At 39.8% G+C, this 19,955-nt stretch overlaps 1 protein-coding gene and 1 pseudogene across 1 annotated transcript in view; one reads left to right on the forward strand and one right to left on the reverse strand.

The window, feature by feature from the left end:
- LOC121522310 (calsyntenin-2-like) overlaps window positions 1-19,955 on the forward strand; it is a 347,129-nt gene that overhangs the window by 263,920 nt on the left and 63,254 nt on the right. Inside the window, exon 9 of the mRNA XM_041806529.1 lies at window positions 19,251-19,413. Within this exon, the coding sequence (XP_041662463.1) occupies window positions 19,251-19,413 (163 nt within the window). The remainder of the gene's footprint in view (window positions 1-19,250; window positions 19,414-19,955) is intronic.
- On the reverse strand, window positions 12,740-12,947 carry LOC121517767 (annotated as a pseudogene).

Consider the following 19,955-nt stretch of genomic DNA (forward strand, 5'->3'; position numbering starts at 1 on the left):
ACCTGAATAGATACTTTCAGGAGGAAAAGATGGTAATGACCAAAGACAAAAAATACTTTCATAATTGCAAAGGAAGATATAAACTTTAAATTAAGCAAACTGTTAAATCATATATTTATTCTTTAAATGGAACAAATTCACATAATTAAATAAAACCTTACCCGACAACAATAGCAAAAATAAAGAGGGAAAGGGAAAACCTCCTCCCTCTGCTATGACTATTACTCATTAAGGATCCATCCAGATCATCAAAAGGGGGATTTCTTTTAAACAGAATCCAACAATAGACACCCAGTGGCACCTCTACTAAAGCTATGTTAAATTGATAATAAACACACTGTTTTAGACAGTAAAGTCCATGTTTTTATTTTGTTTAAGTGCTTTTATTGTAAATGCTCACATCAGGAAATGTGGTGTTGTCAGTAGAAGCCTGTCACACCTCAGTAGAGGAGAGATAAAAGTTAAAACCACAAGTGCAAACACAGAGGACAAAATGAGACTTCTAAAAACATCTTTCAGTGATCTTATGAACAGACTTGAGTTCAGCAGGGAACAGAAGACTTGCTTTAGAGCAGGAGTGTCAAACTCAGTCACAGCAGGGGCCAGATTCTGGATTCAGGTCTAACCTAAGGGCCTAACAGGTTCACTTTTTTTAACCATAAACTGAAGATCTCATTTCACCAGTAATAAAATATGAGAACAAAAAAAATATAGCACTGATGATAAATCATTTTGACATTTCAAAAGTTAAAAGGATACATTTAAAGGCTCAAAATCTGAGAAAAGTAAATTTATTTGTTCAAAAAGGTCAAAACATGAAACTGAAATTGAAAAATAATGTTTTTAAAGGCAAATATATTAGAAAGAAGTCAAAATTATGAGTTTAAAAAGTCAAAATATGAAATAAAAATTGTAATCGTGAAATTAAAAGTCAAACTATGATTCAAAATGTTAAATTGAAAATACGAGATAAAATGCAAAATAGGTCTTATCCTATTTTTACTCATTACTTTTTCAGATTTTATGGCTTAACAAGGATATCTAAAATAATAAAGGATAATTTCACGTTTTTATATTTGAGGAAATCTGCAGACCTTATACTGATCGGCCAGTTCTAACAGAAATTTGAGATCATGCTGCGACCGGATTTAACTGCTCCACGGGCCAGAATTTGCCCCCAGGCCTTGAGTTTGACACCCCTGCTTTAGAGGGAGATATAGCCCAGCTCTAACTTGAGTCAAAGTGGACTTTGTGCATGGTTTGAGGAAAATCCCTGAAATAAAAAATCTCTTTAACAAGAATAGCCTTGACAGACTGCCAGACAACACAAAAACTTGACGCCCGTGACCCTGGCTATTGCTGGTTAGGAGGCAAAAAAAACAGCCAGGACTTTTTTGCAGAAATACAATAATAAATCTTATTAATTAATATTAGAGAGCCAAGTTGCTTTCACATTAAATTCTGCTCTGGTTTTCTGAATTAATGACATTTGGGTTGTGTTGACCTCTAAATAGTGTTAAATTAAAATGAGAGTTAGTGGTGGCAGGGCTTACAACTGCCTTGAACATCAATGCAGAAAGGAGCATCTTGATTACCTTGCTTATTAATTTTATGTGTGCTTCTTAAAAGAAAGTTTGCTAAGACAATCTTATTTTTGTACATAAGACCATACATGACAACTATGGAACCTACACTCACCCAACCACTGATAAATATAATTTCTGCTCAAGTGTAATGTCACACTACAGAGACATCAGATAAAGTGAGAGATAGTGACATTCTAAAATATTTCACATTAATAAAGAAGGAGGAATCTAAAACAGGAGTGATCTGTAGATTCAAAGAAACCATTCATTAGAGTTTGAAATTGAATCTTGCCCTTGGCTATTCTCGGTCTGTTCATTTGTGCAGATGTGACAAACTGGGGACAAGCTCTCATTATCTCCTGATGGCTATTATAATTTATTTCCCACGCCGATGAAATCGGCAGGGGGTTATGTAAAGGGTTCCGTATCTTTGTTTGTTTGTTTGTTTGTGTACAAGATAACTTGAGAATGGAAAGTCGTATCTTCACCAAACTTTCAGGGAATATTGGGATAGTGACAGGGAAGGATCGATTAGATTTTTGTGATGATCTGCGCACCCGTTCATTTTTTCTCTGGCTTCGAAATTTTGAACACCATAGTAATCAATGGGAGCGTGAGTTCCTCGGTGGCGCTGCTTAGGCGTGGGTCTGCCACCTCAGATGGCCATTCTAGTTTATTTATGTATTTATTTTGGACAAACAGAATAAAAATAGAACAATAATACATAGTTCATTTCATTGATGTACAAATCCGTAACGCCATAACAACCAATAAATAAAGCAGTTCATAGTCCGAAAAGGAGTAGGAAGAAGCAGAAGCTTTTTGAGTCCGACCCCCACTTACTCTCCTTTTATAATAACCACCATGTGCTTCTATTACTCTAAGAGAATATATGGTTTTTGTGTGTTCATTTGCTGTTTGTTTGCTTTTTTATTAATTCGTTTCTTCTTCTTTGCTTTTTCCTGCATGGATGGACAGACATTTGTATGTGCATTTGAAAAACATTGGGATGTAATTTATAGATAAATCATTAGAGCAGAAAGAAAGTCCAGGGCCTGCGTTAGAACTTCAAGTTAGTTCTTGAGTTATTGTACTTTTTTGTTTCAACTCTACTTTGTTGATGCTGTAAACAAACATTTTGGCAAAAATTTGCTGTAGAAATGGGCGGATATACAGAAACTCTGGATCCCAGGGTAATAAAAATAGTCCAAAATTGCTTTAATTATTGTCATGACGACAGTGCTGCATAATGAGCGTACATTTATGATAATTCAGGGAGGGTATGATGGTATTTAAAAACCAATACCCCCAATCCTAATTTATTGACAGGCTTTTTTTTTAATGACAACATCAATAGTAAACATACTGACGACCTTCACAATGACAACATGTTGATACAGAACACCCTGATGTATACAGACATAAGAGTTATGGTGGCTCATCTGCTCCGTTTTCTGCTCCATCTTAAGGTCAGATTTACAAATCATAATGCTGTAATCATGTTTGAGCACCGACACTCCTGTAAAGTTTGGCAGCTTCATGCAGTTTGTTCTTGTTTTCTGTCTGAATGTGGAGATGAGCTGTCAGCATTTCCCCTCTCTGCTGCACTGAGCATCGTTCTATTCCTGACCAGGGATAGAGCCAGCAGTAGCCCAGGCCAACCAGGGCATCCCCAAAAATCCTTAACAAGGATTGACTATTGATGTGGATTTTCCAGGAAACACAAGAGCAGAATCATGCTTGTGGATCTGAAGGACTTTTATACAAGCCAAGCTGGTTTGCATACCTACTGAAAATGAGTTTTTATAGGAGTTATTACTACACTAATACATGTGTCATGTTGGCTGTTAAGAAGGCCGAGTTAAAAGTGAACCCTGCATTTGCCTTGTTTGTCATGAATGGAAAGCTGTCTGTTTCCACTAAGATATCTGAGCCTACATAAGATAGTACACAAAGGTCAGGAATATCAAAGTGCCCCCCAAAAGTTTGGATAGCCCTAGTTTAGACCTTTGCCATGTAAGTATTAACACTGATGATCGCTGAGATTTCAAGGTCATGGAAAACAGCCGGAGTATTTGTATCTCCCACTGTTCAGGTATTTTGGTAAAAAATGAAACTGGAGCAGCACGAGACAGCTCACTCAGTCAGCGGGGAAAACAAACAACTTCAAATAGAACATCCTCTCCCTGACCTTCTGGAGCTAAATACTAGGCCTCTTTCTTTAATGGATGTGATGCTAAACTTTACTCTTATTAAAGGTATTTTTATGAACATCAGCAGAAGTCCAGGCTGGAGGCAGCATGTTTTTGTGGGTTGTCCACCCATACCAAGGTCGTACTGGAGGTGGTTTTTTCATTAACATTATCTTCACTTAATTCTGACCTTATGTTTTTATTTCAGTTTCAAACACTGATAGCGTCTGGTTTTGTTTACATTTTCTGCATAATATGGATAGCTGACAGGGGTCAGACCTAGAGAAGTAAATATACAATTTCATATAAGAAAATAGTAAAATACTGTTCATTTGGTGGCGGGTATATGAAGCTTGAAGAAGCCTCAGGGCATTGAGACAAAATGATGTTATAAGATAATTCAAGGATAATTACAAATGGTGGATACAGTTCAGCACATCCAGAAGACCTCAAGGACAAAATGATCATGTTATCCCATCATTGCAGAGCCTGATAAAACACCAACTCTCAGCCCAGTTATTGCCTGTCAAAGTCCCAGTGCCCACTAATACCTCTATCAAAGTCTTTTAGGAGTCAAGCAAATCTCTCCTTGTCAAGCAAGTCAAGGAACTCTACCAGCCAAGACTCCCTCTTAAAGCACGCTGGTTTTCTCTCCTTCCAGTTAAGAAGTATCAGCCTTTTAAGTGAAAGGTAGCTTAACACCCAAAGGCGTGGGACAGCAGGGCTAATTTTATTCTCAGGCTTACTGCCTGAAATGCAAACAGTGGGAGACAGGGGGAGCTCTGTCTATCATCTCTGACATAGCGGTGTGCACCTCTCGCCACAAAGACTTGGCCTCACCAAAACAAATGAAATAATAAACCACAGTTATGCCAACACTAGTCAGAGGCACTCACACAGAATGCCTGAGTGGGAAGTATTGAAGTCAGACTTGTGTGACTAAAACTAAGGATTTTTGTCCATAATTGTATTTATTTAATTAGTTTTTAAACACACAATACTATTTCAGTTAGGTATCATTTTTTTTAAAAACCTCTTTTTTATTTGTGTTTCATTTAACACAACAGATTTTGTTTTAGTTTTCATTACCTGGTTAGCTTGGATGTTTGTAATCACATGAATGTCTGTTAGGGACCAGGAAGTGGGGGACAGCCATTAGGAAAGAATGGTAATGGGGGAAAGTTAGTACTTAACACTTCTAAATGGATCTCTATGCTGCACTTAAAGTTTTAGGCATGTAGAGCGCTAATGGTTCTTCACAAGTCCTGATGTTCCACAACCCTGGGCTGGAGAGAGGAGGGAGGGCAGCCAGAGTCAGTGTTGACACATTTGACATGTACATGTGTCACTCAGCAGCCAAGGTCGAGCTTAACAGCATTTCTTTTGTCCGGGCCTTTGCACCCCTGGTAATACGCCCAGCAACCATCAACAGTTTTCAGGTGCTTAGAACATACACACGACAACCAGGGGGTTGTGGCAACCCTCCTACTCGCCCTAACAGTACCCTAGGTTATGTTTAAGCACCACATCTACCCATAACGCCGCTGTGGTTTTTGTTTTGTTTTCATCAGATTATTTTCCCATGCCCTTGGTAATGTACAAAGACATGACCTGGGTTGTGTCAATCATCCTTCCCGCCTGATGGGGCCCTCAGGTGGGTACTCACCATTACACGCCTTACTTCAGCCTCAAATTTCAGCCCAAACATGCCTAAAACTTCTGCACAGTAAGGTTTACTTAATATGATCACTACATTACACCAAAAAGTGATTCTTACTACAGTTCAAATGATTTGGTATGGAGGTGATCAATATCACAAATTAATCAGTCCTGCAGGCCTGCCAGAGTCTAGTGGAGTCTAGTGCTGTGCTAAGAGGCTAGCTGAGAGTCTTTAACATTGTAAAAAATCCTATTTTTTTCCCCCAGTCATGCTTTCAGAGGAGATAGTGATGTACTATCAACCAAATAAATCCGGTGGGGTAAGCCACGAGAGGTGATGTGCCATTCACAAACAAGAATGTTCTACAAAACGTCTCTTTTGTGTTAGCTGTGTCAGCTAACTCCTGTTTGAGTGCCAGTTTCCTCTCCTCCATCCTTCCTCGTTATTTAATCCAAAGCCAAACTTTGACTTAATTAAAAAGGGACACTAAAGTAGCTGAAGAATTAAGAATTAAGGATAGTTGCATTTTGCACCTTCATTGCTTGGCATAGTCCAGTGAACAGATGAAAACATGGTCTGTTTGGTAGAGTTTGCCCATGCAGAAATCACTGAGTGCCCCCCCCATGGGGTGTTCTCTGCTACTGTGTGATGTCATCTGCAAAGAAGCTATAATCATTTTTATCCATACATACTTATTTCTGAATGCAGGTCTGGGACATTCTTGTAAATGTTACATCTCAAGGAAGCTTTTAGTGATTTCTTAAAACTCTGGCTCAAGGACTAGAATATTACATTTTGGAGGTCATAGAGCAAGGTTGTTGGGTCTCATTTACTGATCATTTTACCTTGTTAAAGAGTGTTACTGCAATGAGATAGTTCTTGTTCATATTTGTGTATGTCTAAGTGTATGCACGCCTTAACTGATGCCTCCAATGCCACTGAACTGTGCTCAAATGCAGCCAAACCTAAAGTTATCATGTCCCTCTGTCTCTGCTTTGTCATTTTCTGATTGTTGGCTAGTGAATATGGTCCCCTCCCTCCAACCCCTCAGCCAGTCCAATCCCTTCATTTTACTCCTCCGCGTTCACTCTGCCTCTACAGTAACTTTCTCATTCCTTTCCTGGCTCCTCCTCCCCGCCCCTCCTTTAAGTCACCTTGTTTCCAGTGCTCATCAATCTCTGTTCAGGATCCTTCCTCCAGCAAGCCCAGCAGGCCCTCCTCTCCACTTAACTCCCACCACCTTTTTCACTTCCATCTTTCTTCCATCTTTCCTTCCTCTGAGCTGTTCCTCAAGTCTGCAGTTAAAGATAAAAATAACCTCAGGTTGAAATCTTTGCAGTCCTTACAGTTTGGTGTCCATGACAACAGACCAGTTGTTGTGTATGCATATTGCTTTTGTTTGTCCATCACATTATCTCTTTTCTCATATCTTAACATCAGGATACCAAAATCCTTCCACAGGTCAGATTTAAAAGTCGCCAGAGACAATCTAAAAAAGTTGCCATAGCGGGGGAGGGCAGGCTTTGTCTGCTCTGAGGTTGTCAAAATTTGACTTTCAGAGATTTGATTATTAGCTAAAATCATAATAAAGCACTTAATAAACAGTCTATACAAGGGTCTTATGCTGCACAGGAAGTCCAGGCTGACTTGAAATCATGCATACAAGAGCTGAGGCCTGTTGTGGGATTTGAGCGTATACCTGCTTACATCCAGATTATGCAGATAAATGCACGTCTGCGCATGGAACTGACCATACACCCATTTTTTTTGCCAAATGAGGGCCACTGTGTGAGTGTGCACGATCAAAATTACAAACAAGCCTGTGATTCACCTGACTGGTCTAGAGTAGCTGATTGGCCACCATGCTCAGCTGTCCTCCACACAACAAATTGTGCACAGTTGAGCTGAAGTTATGCCCAACTTCCAAGTGAGAGGTGTGACTCAAAGATCGCTCAGAAGCAGCTCGAAATCACACCGGCCTAAGTGAGCCTATCCTGGATCATGCATGGTTTTTAGGGTACTGACAAAAGCGGGGTAAAGTCTTCTCTGCTAAAGGTAGAAAGTGTATTTTTTAGTCCAACTATTCCCTAATGATTGGTTCATGCCCTTGTATGTTTTGTTCCCTGAGTTCTTGGCACTTTTTTTCACCTTATTAAAGAGTAATAAAGATTTCATCTTTCCCTGTCACATTCTCCTCCTGTCCCAATTTCTCCTTTAAGATTATCATTTATTTTCTTTTGCTGTCTCTCTCTCTCCCAATTTTCCTTTCATCTCCACCTTCTCTTGTTCCCCAGCTTTCGGCCCCATCACCCTCCAATCTAAAATCATCTCCCCATTCTTCTTCCTCCTCTATCGCATTCCTCCATCTATTGTTTGAAGTCAGAGGTTTGGGTTGGGCGACAGATCTCTTTAAGACTTTCAACTCCAAAGAACTTGAGGCAACAACTCCCACAGTCAGGTTCTTATGGAGAGACAGGCAAAGAAGAAAAGAGACTGAATAAACTAGATAGAGGAGGCTAGATAGCAATTTTGTTTTTATTCTCGCCATCCAGTGCCCCAAGAGATGATGAAGGATCTTTGATGTGGGATGTTTCCGATCTCTTTCTCTTCCTCTCTCCCTTTTCTTTTTAATGTCCTCTGGTTGTTGCACGTCCTCCCTCCCTCTCTCTCTCTCTCTCTTTCCTTTGTTTGTGTGCTTATTTATTTCATTCATTCCTTCCGTCTGTCAATTTGCATCAGGCAGATAGAAAGTGGAGGGATTGGGGAATACAAAACTTTTCGCTTTGCTTTCATAAGCAAGACAAGTCAGAGCTGCTTCCCTAAACTCTCACTTTGGCTTTGAAGCTTTTTGAACATGGTGCTAGCTTGATGTCTTTGCAATCATGTTTGTTTGTTTAAGTCTCCGTTAGCTTTGGCATAGCAGCAGTGATTGTGACTGCTTGTGTGAGGTTGTTTTGCATGTTCTGTACCCATGTGGAAATGCTATCATATACACACAAATACACACTTCTGTATACATGGACACACACATTTGCATCAATCCTTTGGCTATTTTTAGTCATGCATAGCTTTGAACCTGGTTTCTTGTAATGAACACTTTTATCAACCCTGGCATGCACACAAATAAAGGGAGGAAGTTCCACTGTGTCTGTATCTACTATGGACAGCAGTGCAGCACTTCTGTGGAGCTCTCCTCATTTTTCTGACAGCATACTAAACTTCTTGGATCAATATGTTAGTAAGAAAATGTTGTTGTTCTGTCAGCCTGACTATCATTAGTACTTTGAGTAAAGGTCTTTGTCTTTCCATGCTCTGGTTAAATAAAGCTGCTGGTTGAAATTAAGCCAGTGATTCAAAATCTCGTATCAAGCATCTATAATCATTTGGAATGTCCTAAAGAAACCAGACGACAAACAGGTAGACCAAACAAAACTTCAGCAGTTGATGACAAAAACATTGTGAGAGCTGTAAAGAAAGACTCTAAAACAACTGTTAGAGACATCAGCAAAAACCTTCAGAGGGCAGGAGTGAAGCTATCACCATCTACTGTTCACAGAAGACGTCAGGGAAAAAAAAATACTGAGGCTACAAGAGAAGATGCTAACCACTTATTAGCAAGAAGAACAGCAAGGCCAGGCTGGAATTTGACAAAAAGTACAGAGATGAGCCTCAAAAATTCTGGGACCAGGTTTTGTGGATGGATGATACGAAGATGAACCTTTACCAAAGTGATGGAAAGGCTAAAGTTTGGAGAAAGAAGGGATCTGCTCATGATCCAAACCATACAAGTTCATCTGTGAAACACAGTAGAGGTAATGTCATGGCTTGGGCTTGCATGGCTTCTTCTTGGATGGGCTTGTTCATCTTCATCGATGATGTAACACATGATGGCAGCCACAACATGAACCCAGAAGTCTACAGAAACATTTTGTCTGCCAATTTAAGGAAAGTTGCCACCACACTGATTGTAAGATCCCATCGTGCAAGAACACTGCTGAAACAACAAAGGAGTTCATTGGGGCAAGAAGTGGAAGGTTTTAGACTGGCCAAGTCAACAACTGAGAGAATCTGCTGTTAAAGCAAGCGAAAGCATCACAGAAGAGGATGCAAAGGTTTGGTGATGTCAGTGGGTCACAGGCTTGACACAGTTATTGCAAGCAAAGGCTTTCCTACTGATTATGAAGTCTAAAGCCTGTTACATACTCAGCAAGAACAGAGACATTTGTTCTCTCTGCATGGGCTGCAAGAAAGAAATGATGTCAGTCCTTTCCTGTCGCCCCGGGTTGGAAGTTCTTGCAGCCTGTTCTTGACACATCATCTGGCAGAACTTTTTTCTTGTGTGATTGGTCAGAAATTTGACGTTGGTGGGGTTTAATACTTAGTGGGATTGACATGTGCTGCACTTTAAGGGCTTATGAGTTCTTCCCAGGAGGTCTGCACTTGAGTTTCTTGTGAAGTATGAAATGTCCAGGCCAGAAATAACTTTGTTCTTGCCACCTTGAGGAAAAGAACACATTTCTCTGGTCTTACGCAGTATGCAACAGGCTTTATTCACCTAAAATATTATAAATCTCTCTGTTCTAATACTTTTGCTCACCTAAAAATTTGGTGTTGCGCTACAAATAATGCTATCTTCTAAGCTGTGTATCAGATACAGATATAAATATGTATTAGACACATGTATTAGACACATGATACTGGAGACCACTGGAGAGCATACAGAGAGCTCAGACCTTGTAGAACTACCTGATGTGTAGAATGTTAACGACAAACATGGAGACACTCAAGAAGGTTACCCTAACATTAATGCTGATAGCGAAACTAACATTAGTGAGCAGTAGTAACATCAGATCAGCTGACTGATGGTTAGAACTTACTGTCTCGACTTCATTTCCCCATGTACAGATGTAATGATCCCAGTGTGTCGGTTGAAATAGCGACCATGTTAACTGGTGCCTTTAAGCTAACTATGTTCATAGCTGTTGCTAAAGGTCAATTTGGCTACACATATAGTAGATTTTTAAGGTCATGTTCACTTTGTGCTACATTGTTTTTTATAAATACTGCTATGTAATAAAGTTTGACTGATTGAAAATACCTCTTCAGAAGAAGTAACATGACTAAGACTGAGTCAGTTTTTTCCAAAGATATATTTTGGGCTTTTTATGCCTTTATTTAGAGAGGAGGACAGTGAATAGAGTCTAAAACAGGGTAGTATGAGTAGTATGGAACTGTTTGGCGAGAAATTGTCTCCCTTCCTCAGCCTCTGAGAGAGATAGCCAACTGACATGCCAGTCCACCAGGGGGCCTCTAAGCTGCTAGAGGAAGTCACCCACTAGGCTTTCAGGTCCCATATGGGTCTTTGAAATCCTGAACAGTAAAAAGAAGAAAGAAGCAGAGCAAAGCATGAGAGAAGACCCTCTGATTGTGTAAATGTCAGAGGGATTAGTGTGGGCGCATCAAAATACACAAACCAATCTTTGCAATCAACACATAAAGAAAAACAGAGATTTACCCAAGATGTGATGGTTAAACAGATATGTAAGCGAATACTGTACTGTCTCCAGCATGTATACAGGCGGCAAGTTGTACTTCATTAGGGCTGCTGAAAAACAAGTAACCTTAAAGTGGAGCATCAGAAACATTAAAGATATATTTACTGCACTTCATTATGTTCCCTGATCATATAGGCGATAAATATAAAATCCTCAGAGGTTGCAATGTGAATGAAATGAATACACATGGCACGTACAGATAGACTGTCACATTTGTGATTGATTAATAAGTGATTCTCTCTGTCTCAGCTCTGCAGAGAAACACAGAAACATTCTGGCAGGTTCTGGCTGTTAATGCATTGCTTGAATTGCTGTCATTCCTTTCATTGAAGCTGATTCTTTCACTGGTTTACAATCTTATAAAGAGTGCTGGTGTCATTTAGTGGCACATTCTTTTCAAGTATTTTCAATTATGAAGCCATGGTATAAATAAAAAGCCTGAATTGATGCTCATGCAGCACACTTGCTGCTGTGAAAAATGAAAAAGAGAAGATTTTTCATGACTTATAAAGTCAAACAAACATGCCAGGTGACAGTCAACATTCACAGCTTTTGAAGACTGCGGAAACCACTTAATGGTTTTGTGAATGGTATTCACGGGTATATGCAGGAGTATAGCCACCTAATTTGTGTTTCCTTAGACTATGTAACAACTAACAGGTAAAATAAGCCCAGGAATTCATTCATTTGATTTAACTGACAGAAGTAGATTCAAGTCAGGTCAGGTATGGGAGCACATGACGGTTCGGCACTTTGCCACGTTAACCTTGGTTCTGTGCTGCTCTGGCCTCCTGATGCCCATCAACCAGGCCTACGCCAAGAGGCCCAATCTCTCCAGGTATCCTCTCAGCTGCTCCTTTCATGACACACACAGACTCCCCCAGTGTCTGGACCAGGTTCCTGAGCACCCGGTATGCGGTAAGTGCACCAGGTGCGCGTAACAGTGCAGCTGCCGTTTCCATATCAGGCAGCTGACCCCTTCCATCCCTGCTTTCTTGAGCATGCCTGCATTAGACACGGTATTGCCAACGATCCCCAGAGATGTGTCGAAGAGAATTTGTCACAAAGGAGTCCAGTCGGTGTCTTTGGCCATCAGTCAGCGTCCAAGCATCACAAGAGTATAGTAAGACCAGGAAGACCAAAGACCGGGAACCCCACACTGTCTTGTTCAGTGACCCCATTGCCCCATGTGCAAGTTCAAGTCTGCCACTGATCACTGCCTTGCAGTCAGCAGATCTATTAGTTACGCTGGTATATGAACTACTTTACAACTTCCATGCTCTGCTCTCCTCATTCACAAATACAGATTCGATGGCAGCGCCCAAGGCATCCTCAAATGCCTGGAACTTTGTTTTGGCTCAGGAGACATGAAAACCCAACACTTCAGCCCCTTCACTCAGCAAGTTAAGAGCCTCCACAAGGACTTCTACAGTCTCAAAAGGATTACAGCATCATCAGTAAAGTCCAGATCAGTGATCTGGACATCGCCAAATGACACTCCACAGTTTGCTGCCCCTGGTATCCTCCCCATATCTAGTCCATACAGGTACTGATGAGTGTAGACGCACCCCTGCCTCACCCCAGAATCACCCCTGTCTCACCCCAGAATCACCTGGGAAGAGGTCAGAGGTGGAGCTACAAATTTAAGGGTCAAAAGAACATAAAAAAAAAACAACTGGTTCATAGCTTGTTGTCAGCACTTATAGATAGATAGATATCATCCACCCCTTGGCAATCATAGGTTGATCATGATCCTTATAATAGGATCATGCAGAACATCATAAGATGTTCCACAGACTGGTGAAGATCTTGAAGTACCATAGGCTGAGTAGAAACTCTCTGGTGCTCTTGACTCATCTCCAAATCCTTGGGATTCCTTTCTTTTGAGATTAAAATTCAGCACAGCTCCTGCATTCACCAGTAAGGACCTGAATATCAACAGATCTCTGATCATTTTGCTCACATCTCATTAGAGATGCCTCACTTCTGCATTTGTAATACAAAGTGTGACTAATCAAGTAACCAAAACTTGGTTGCACACTACATAAGACATGTAGAAACCTATACGTGTGTTTATGTCCAAACATCCTTGTCAAACAAAGTCAATGCTGTTTACATGAGATGGATTTACATCATGAAATCAACCCTCAGATAATCCCTCAATCAATGCAACAACTCAGCACATCGACAGGCTGCACATGTGTTCAACAGCTGTGCAGAATGATCACACATATGCCATATGTTGTATCTTTCACCTCAATAGCATGTAAATTGAATCGGATTGATTAGAAATCCCATCTGCTGTTCTAGTGTGTTGTTAATAAGCAGGCCGTGTAGCGCTCTTCATTAGAGAGAGAGGTTACCCAAGGCTAAGTGTTCAAAGGCTGTCCCAGGTTATATCAGTGGAGCTGAGAGGAAGAGGTGAAGTACGGCTGATGAGCGCTGGCGCTGCTGAGGTAAAGCATGGCCTAAAGCAGAGGAAAGGGAAGGTGAGACAGGAGTACGCAGAGACAGGCGTGAGTGGGCTGGTGCAATCAATTAAAATGCTCAGCCAGGCAGGGTGAGTGGTCAAGCATGCTGAAGAGTGGTGCACTCGAGCAGTTTTGAGAAGGGGTTAAATAGGTAATGTACTGACACATTTTGGTGAGCATGACACATGAAAATTATTCCAGGAAAACTTCAAACCAAGGGTGATATAAAACTAGAAATACAGCTTGGCAGTTCAGTGCAATGGCGGGTCAAAGGAAGAGCTGGGGTGGTTTCTGTGGTCTTGTGGTTTGTTAAAATCTGATGAGAAAGGCATATAAATGAGGCCCAAACCATGACCTTCGTCTGCCAGAATCTTCACAGCTTGTCTTTGAGTAAAAGAGGACATTTGTGCAAAAGTTGAAAAAGATGTACCATAACCTGTTCCTGTGATATCTCATTCACAAGAGAGGGATAAGCAAGGCCCAATGACTTTTGGTATCTATGACCTACAACCTCAAAAATCTAATTGGTTTATCCTGAGTCAAACTTGATATTTGTGCAAGAAAATCCCTCAAAGCAGTCTCGAGATTTCCTGTTCACCTCTAAGAAATGAACATGAGGCCCAGTGACCTTGAGCTTTAATGTGAGACTTCCTAACTCTACATTGAAACTTGTGCCAATCTTCTCTGCCAATGACAACAGCTTATTCTGTTGCTATTGACTCTTGTTTTGAGCACCTGGGAGAATGAGCCCTGCTATAGTGATCAGGAGGTCTCTTCCTCAAGAATTGGCATACCACGTTTGAATGATGTGCATAGGCCTCTTTTAATCGGGCACCTTAAAGCTGGTGTCCCGTAAAACCAAGTTGCTGCACTATTTGGAGTGAGCCCTAGTACAATCTCCAGGCCAAGTTCCATATAACGGGTGATGTCAGAGACAGCCTCGAATTGAGTGTCCCAAGAAAGACTGTTTCCTCACCCTGTAGGCTGTCATCTACACATTTGCAGTCAAGGAAAGACTTCATGCAGCCAATGTCTGGTCTCATAGGGTTGCCTGTAGTCCTGACCTCAACCCCACTGAGCATTTCTGGGATCAGCTTGGGCGTGATGTTTATGCCAGAGTGACCAACACAACCACATTGGCTGATTTGCAACAAATGCTGCTGGAAGAATGGGATGCCATCCCACAGCAGTGTGTGACCAGGCTGGTGACCAGCATGGGGAGGAGGTCGTTGTGGCCGTGTTTGGTTCTTCCACGCTATACTGAGAACTATGAAATAAAGTGTCAAATTTCCAAAATGTCAAACAAAACCAAACAGGAGTCAATGGTAGAATAAGCTGTTTGGCATGTAATTTGGCATATTTTTCATGGGTGCAACCCATATACTTAGCTCTGCTGCTCATCCCACAAATGCATGTTCCTCACAAATGTGGCACCATTTAAAAGGAAAATAAGCAGGCTCTCCAGTGGTATAAGACTTATTGCCAGTAAGTGTTGTTACAACAAAGAAATAATCTACCAAACACACATTTTCTTCATTAGTGTAAAATTGTTTAGTCGAGGTTGGCAGTTTAGGAAATGTTGAAATAAATTCCCTCAAAGTAGTCTTGAGATTTTACACTCATGAGCAAGGCATTAACATAAACCCAAAACCAAATGACTTTGACCTGTGTCCTATGACATTCAAAATGTATTTAGTCTACCCCAGAGTCACAGGCGATATTTGTGCAAAAATCTAAAAAGAATGCTTTAATGAAATGAGGGGTGAAGACGAGGCCCACACCTTTTCTTGTGTCCTGTGATCTTCATAATTTGTAAATCTCATTCCTGAGTCAGAGTGAACATTTGTGCTCAGTGTTCTTGAGATATCACATTGGATATTTGTGCAAAGATGAAGAAAGTCCCATAAAGAATTCTTGAGGTATTGCATTCATAGGGAAAGTGAGGACACAGGGATGGAGGGATAGACAGACAACCTGAATACACATCATTCTAGGCAGTCGTCGGTGTAAAAGACTTATTGAGCCCTTTCCCTGCAACAAATGCCAAGATAAAGATGTGCCCTCTGTCTCTATGAGAGCAACATTGCTCTAAACTAAGAGGACATAGTGTACCATAATTTTCCACCAATGACATGAGACGGCCGGATGTTTGATAAACTTGTCCCATTGTACACGATGAAAGGGTAACTCTCAAATAGGAAGAAAAACAGCAAAGCATACGGTTGTCAAAAAAGTACACCTTTGAAACGTTTCAAATAAGAGAGATTAACAGCGGAGCCAAGCAGGTATTCAACAGTCATACCTAGGAAAAGGGTTATGGGGAGTGAGGACATCGGAGTTGGAAGAAAGTATTAATGAAGTAAAATATTCTTGTCCCAAGCCATTGTTTATAATTTTCTGTTGCCTGTTGCCAAATATCAATATTCCATTTACCAGAAATATCATGCTTCCCTGCAGATTTCCCCTCCAGTTTGGCTCATTGCATATCTACTTTATGACGCACAGTTGGGGTGCATAAATCATGTGAGAGGAACATGAACAGATGTTAATGGGCCAGAGAAGAACATGATAGTGGGATAATATCTGACAATGGTTCAGAAAGTTAAAGGATAAAGCATGATTAAAAGAGAAGCTGACATCATATTAGGGAAATAAACATTTATCCTGCACTTTACATTATAAAGGTTTATTTTCTTTGGTTTATAAGATGCTGAAATGTATCTCTAGATGTCTTATTATCCTATTATCATGAGCCATGCATCAAATATTGTATAGAGACATGCTGTGTCAAGTTATATGATACTGTATAATGACGTTGTGTTCAATCTATTGGTATTGTACAGTTCAGTCAGTGTTGGGGTAGTTACTCAAAAAAGGTTACCAATTGCACTAGTTACTTTTTTTTTTTTTTTTTAAGGAATGGGTTATAGTACTGAGTTACTCACAGCTAAACTTTTTACACTCCTAGTTACATTACTTTTGCAATCTACTCGTCACCTGAGATGGTCTGTGACCTTACTGCCACCAAAAAATGCAATGCTAAACCTTACATATTCCAACATCAGGGTAATAAAATGTAGTGGCACTATTTAATGCAGGGAAAGGTATAAGGATACGTAAATAATGTATAGTGTATATGTGTTCGAATAGAGAAGTTTGTCAGCAGTCAGCATGTAATGTGTAAGTCAGTCATGTTAAGACGTATTAAGTCAACAGATGATAGAAGTTGCTCCATAATTCTCCACAACTCTTTAATTAACATAAGTACTTAGTCTAATAAGGAGTACATACAAAAGATCTCTCTGCTCTTAAATATGAAAAAGCTGTCAGCAAACCAAAACAGCACTTCACAGAAAAATACATCCATGTTATGTCGTCATATATATGTTGTGTCGTGTTGTATAATGTCATGTCACGTCATGGTATAATATCATGTTGTACTGTAGCAGTTTCTATTTTATTGCACTGAATCTTCATTATATTTGAATTTCCCAAACCAAGTTATACTTTATCCGTGAAACTTGCTGGAAATGTATTTTTTTGTATTTATTTGTATTTATTTTTTCTTTCTTGATTTGATGACAAAATGTTCATTATCATGAAAAACTGCAATCCAAAGATATGATGTTTGTACAAAACCTAAGTAACTTACAAAAATGGAGGCCAGCTTCTCTGTGATTAATTTCTGTGAATGATTCTGCTGTCTCAAATATGTGTGCTGTCTCTGGAAAGAATTGGTGTTTGTTTTAGAATTATATCATCAGAAGTATAAATAGTAAGAGATATCCTCATTAGTATTCAGGATCTTTTGATTTCATCAAGAGGACCAAAGCTATAATAGTTTTAAGTATCTTCATATGTTAATTTGACGTTTTTGTAAAATTTAATTTGTGTAATCTTCCTCTAATGAGGGGACCTTGATTGTTAATCCTGTCTTTGAGTCTGTGAGATCTCCCCACAGAAATATTTGATAGTGAACATTTTGAATAAATCACTTAACTAAAGCAGTCTCTAGTACATTAATTTGTTTTTACTCTGGGAAAGCTGTTCAGTGTTCAGTAATCTTGATACTGTATTGCGCTTCTGAATAGTTAAAAGAGAGATAATAATGTAAAGGTGCTTCTGTGTGAATAAAAATGTGTCATCAGGAAAAACGCTTTCTATATTTCCAACATGAATTGAGGAATTTGGCATAACTGAAATTCATGAAATGTAGATGTACTAAATGTTAAAAGTCATGGCCAATTACCATTCTGTTATGAATAAAATGCTTACCAATTTCCCATTCCCATACCAATTCTTTTGCATTACTTCTTTGGAAAAAATTCTTGTCTGGTTTTCAAATGAGCCCAATGATTTAACAATCCGTTGTTTTTAGAGCTTCCTCTTCTTTAAATGTTATTGGAACACGTCTGACAAACATGCCACTGATTTTTCCACACAGTGTAGAGCAGGAGATTTTCTTGCTGTTAACTATGCATATGAATACATGCGTGTCCCTGCACTTCCCTGGCAAGCCTGTCCGTGCATGCCCTTGAAAATTAAATTAAAATGTTTGTGCAAGCGGGTAAAAATTAAAATAGATTAAAATAAATATAAATTTTATGTGTCTACAATTAGATCTAAATACATGCTGTGGCATTTACATGTGGCTTCAGAGTATTTTTGTTATAATTTCTTACAATTTTGAAATTGACTTCAAGGCCACATTGAGTGAGAAGGATGAAGAAGTTTATATACGTGCTAGTGGAGCCACCGAGATCTGTTACTTGTGTATGATTGGTCCTTAAAGTCACATGGTACGGTAGGGTAGAGATGTCTGATTGGTCTCTCAGGTTACATGACCTGGACGAGCAGTGAAGGCAACACAGTCTGGAGGAAAGAGATGAGGAAGCACTTGGGGAGAAGCGGTGACAAGACACATTTAAAGTACGCATTTGGTATTGATACTATGTTAGAGTAATCAATACCTGAAGAGTACTTTGTAAGTACCAGTATTTCTATCCTTCAGTATCAATACTCCCACCACCAATTTCCAGTCATTCACTGTCTAAGTTTGAATGTAGGCATATAAAGGGAAGAACAGGAGGAAAATCTACGTACACACATTTCCAGGTGGATTAGGAACATTGTGTGGAGATGTGCTTGCGCAATGTATCGTAAATCTGAACTATTTTGGGCGCCACCAATGTTGTTTTGTTTTTTGCACATGTGCAATTTTAGTATTGATGCTACTCTGTTTCATAGGTGAGACCCCAGGACTGTTACGTTCCTGCATAGAGGAAAATGTTCTTTGGTGATGATGTATTCTGACTGCCAGTCATCAGTCTGAGCTTATATTATGACTGATTAATGATTTTTCTATAAGGAAGTTCTGATCTCTGAATCAACATCATTGAAAGTGGGACCATGTTTGTAGTGTGTTCCCTCTGGATGTCTCCTTCAAGTAACATTTGTTGCATATAGATGAGTATATTTTCAATTTCGCTCATGATGCAGCCAGGCATGTATGTACGTGAACACAAGGTTAAACAGCAAGTACATCCTGCGACTTCCACATTTCTTGGACATTCTCTTTCAGCAGGTGACATCTTCTACCCAATGAAAACACTCCCTTCTAAAAAAAAAGCAGTTAGGTACAGAAGCTTTCCAGCCATAAAAACTGATGACAATAGCAGCAAACAGATTCATAAAATTCAGAGCAACAGTTTGAGTCTGTTAAGCTTCATAAAAGCTTCATAAAAGCTGACATCTTACTCTCTTCTCCATTTTGTCCTCCCTGATAGATCTGTGACAAGGAGTGGCATTACTACGTCATCAACGTAGAGTTCCCAGTGGTGACGCTCTATGTGGACGGAGTCACCTATGATCCCTACCTGGTGACTGACGACTGGCCGATCCACCCCTCTCAGATCGACGTGCAGCTCACAGTCGGAGCATGCTGGCAAGGTGAGTGGGCCGAGCTGAGCATTTATTATAATGATGCTGGTTACAGTTAGACAGTAATGGTGATTATACCCATAACATCGAAGTTAAAATGTCCCAGAAGTTGAGTTAAAAGTGACTCTAAAATGAGGCATATTGGATGTACTGTTTCTGAATGTCAGCGAGATCAAGAACAAGAGTTCTGCTGTCAGAAGTATTATTACTAAGGGACTCATCCAGAGTGGAACATGTTCTTTGGCCTTGAATGAACAATGCAATTAGGACGAGCACTTAGCATGCCTTTGACAAATGACTGAACTCAAAGTGTGAATGGAGGCGTACAATTAAACTGTCCTCTGAAGTGATAGCTGCCACTAATTACACAAAGGTAGAAGACAGAGCTTTAAATATCTGAAATTTTAGACACTGGGAGACTTTACAAAACTTTAATAACTCTTTAAAAATACAAGTGAATAAAAACTACTTTCATCCACAGACATTGTTCCAGCAACTCAGAGTTTTTAGTCACAGAAGAAGACCTCATAAAGATTTGGGTATCAAACAGG

This window comes from Cheilinus undulatus, linkage group 2, assembly GCF_018320785.1.
Source record: "Cheilinus undulatus linkage group 2, ASM1832078v1, whole genome shotgun sequence".
Lineage (NCBI taxonomy): Eukaryota > Metazoa > Chordata > Actinopteri > Labriformes > Labridae > Cheilinus > Cheilinus undulatus.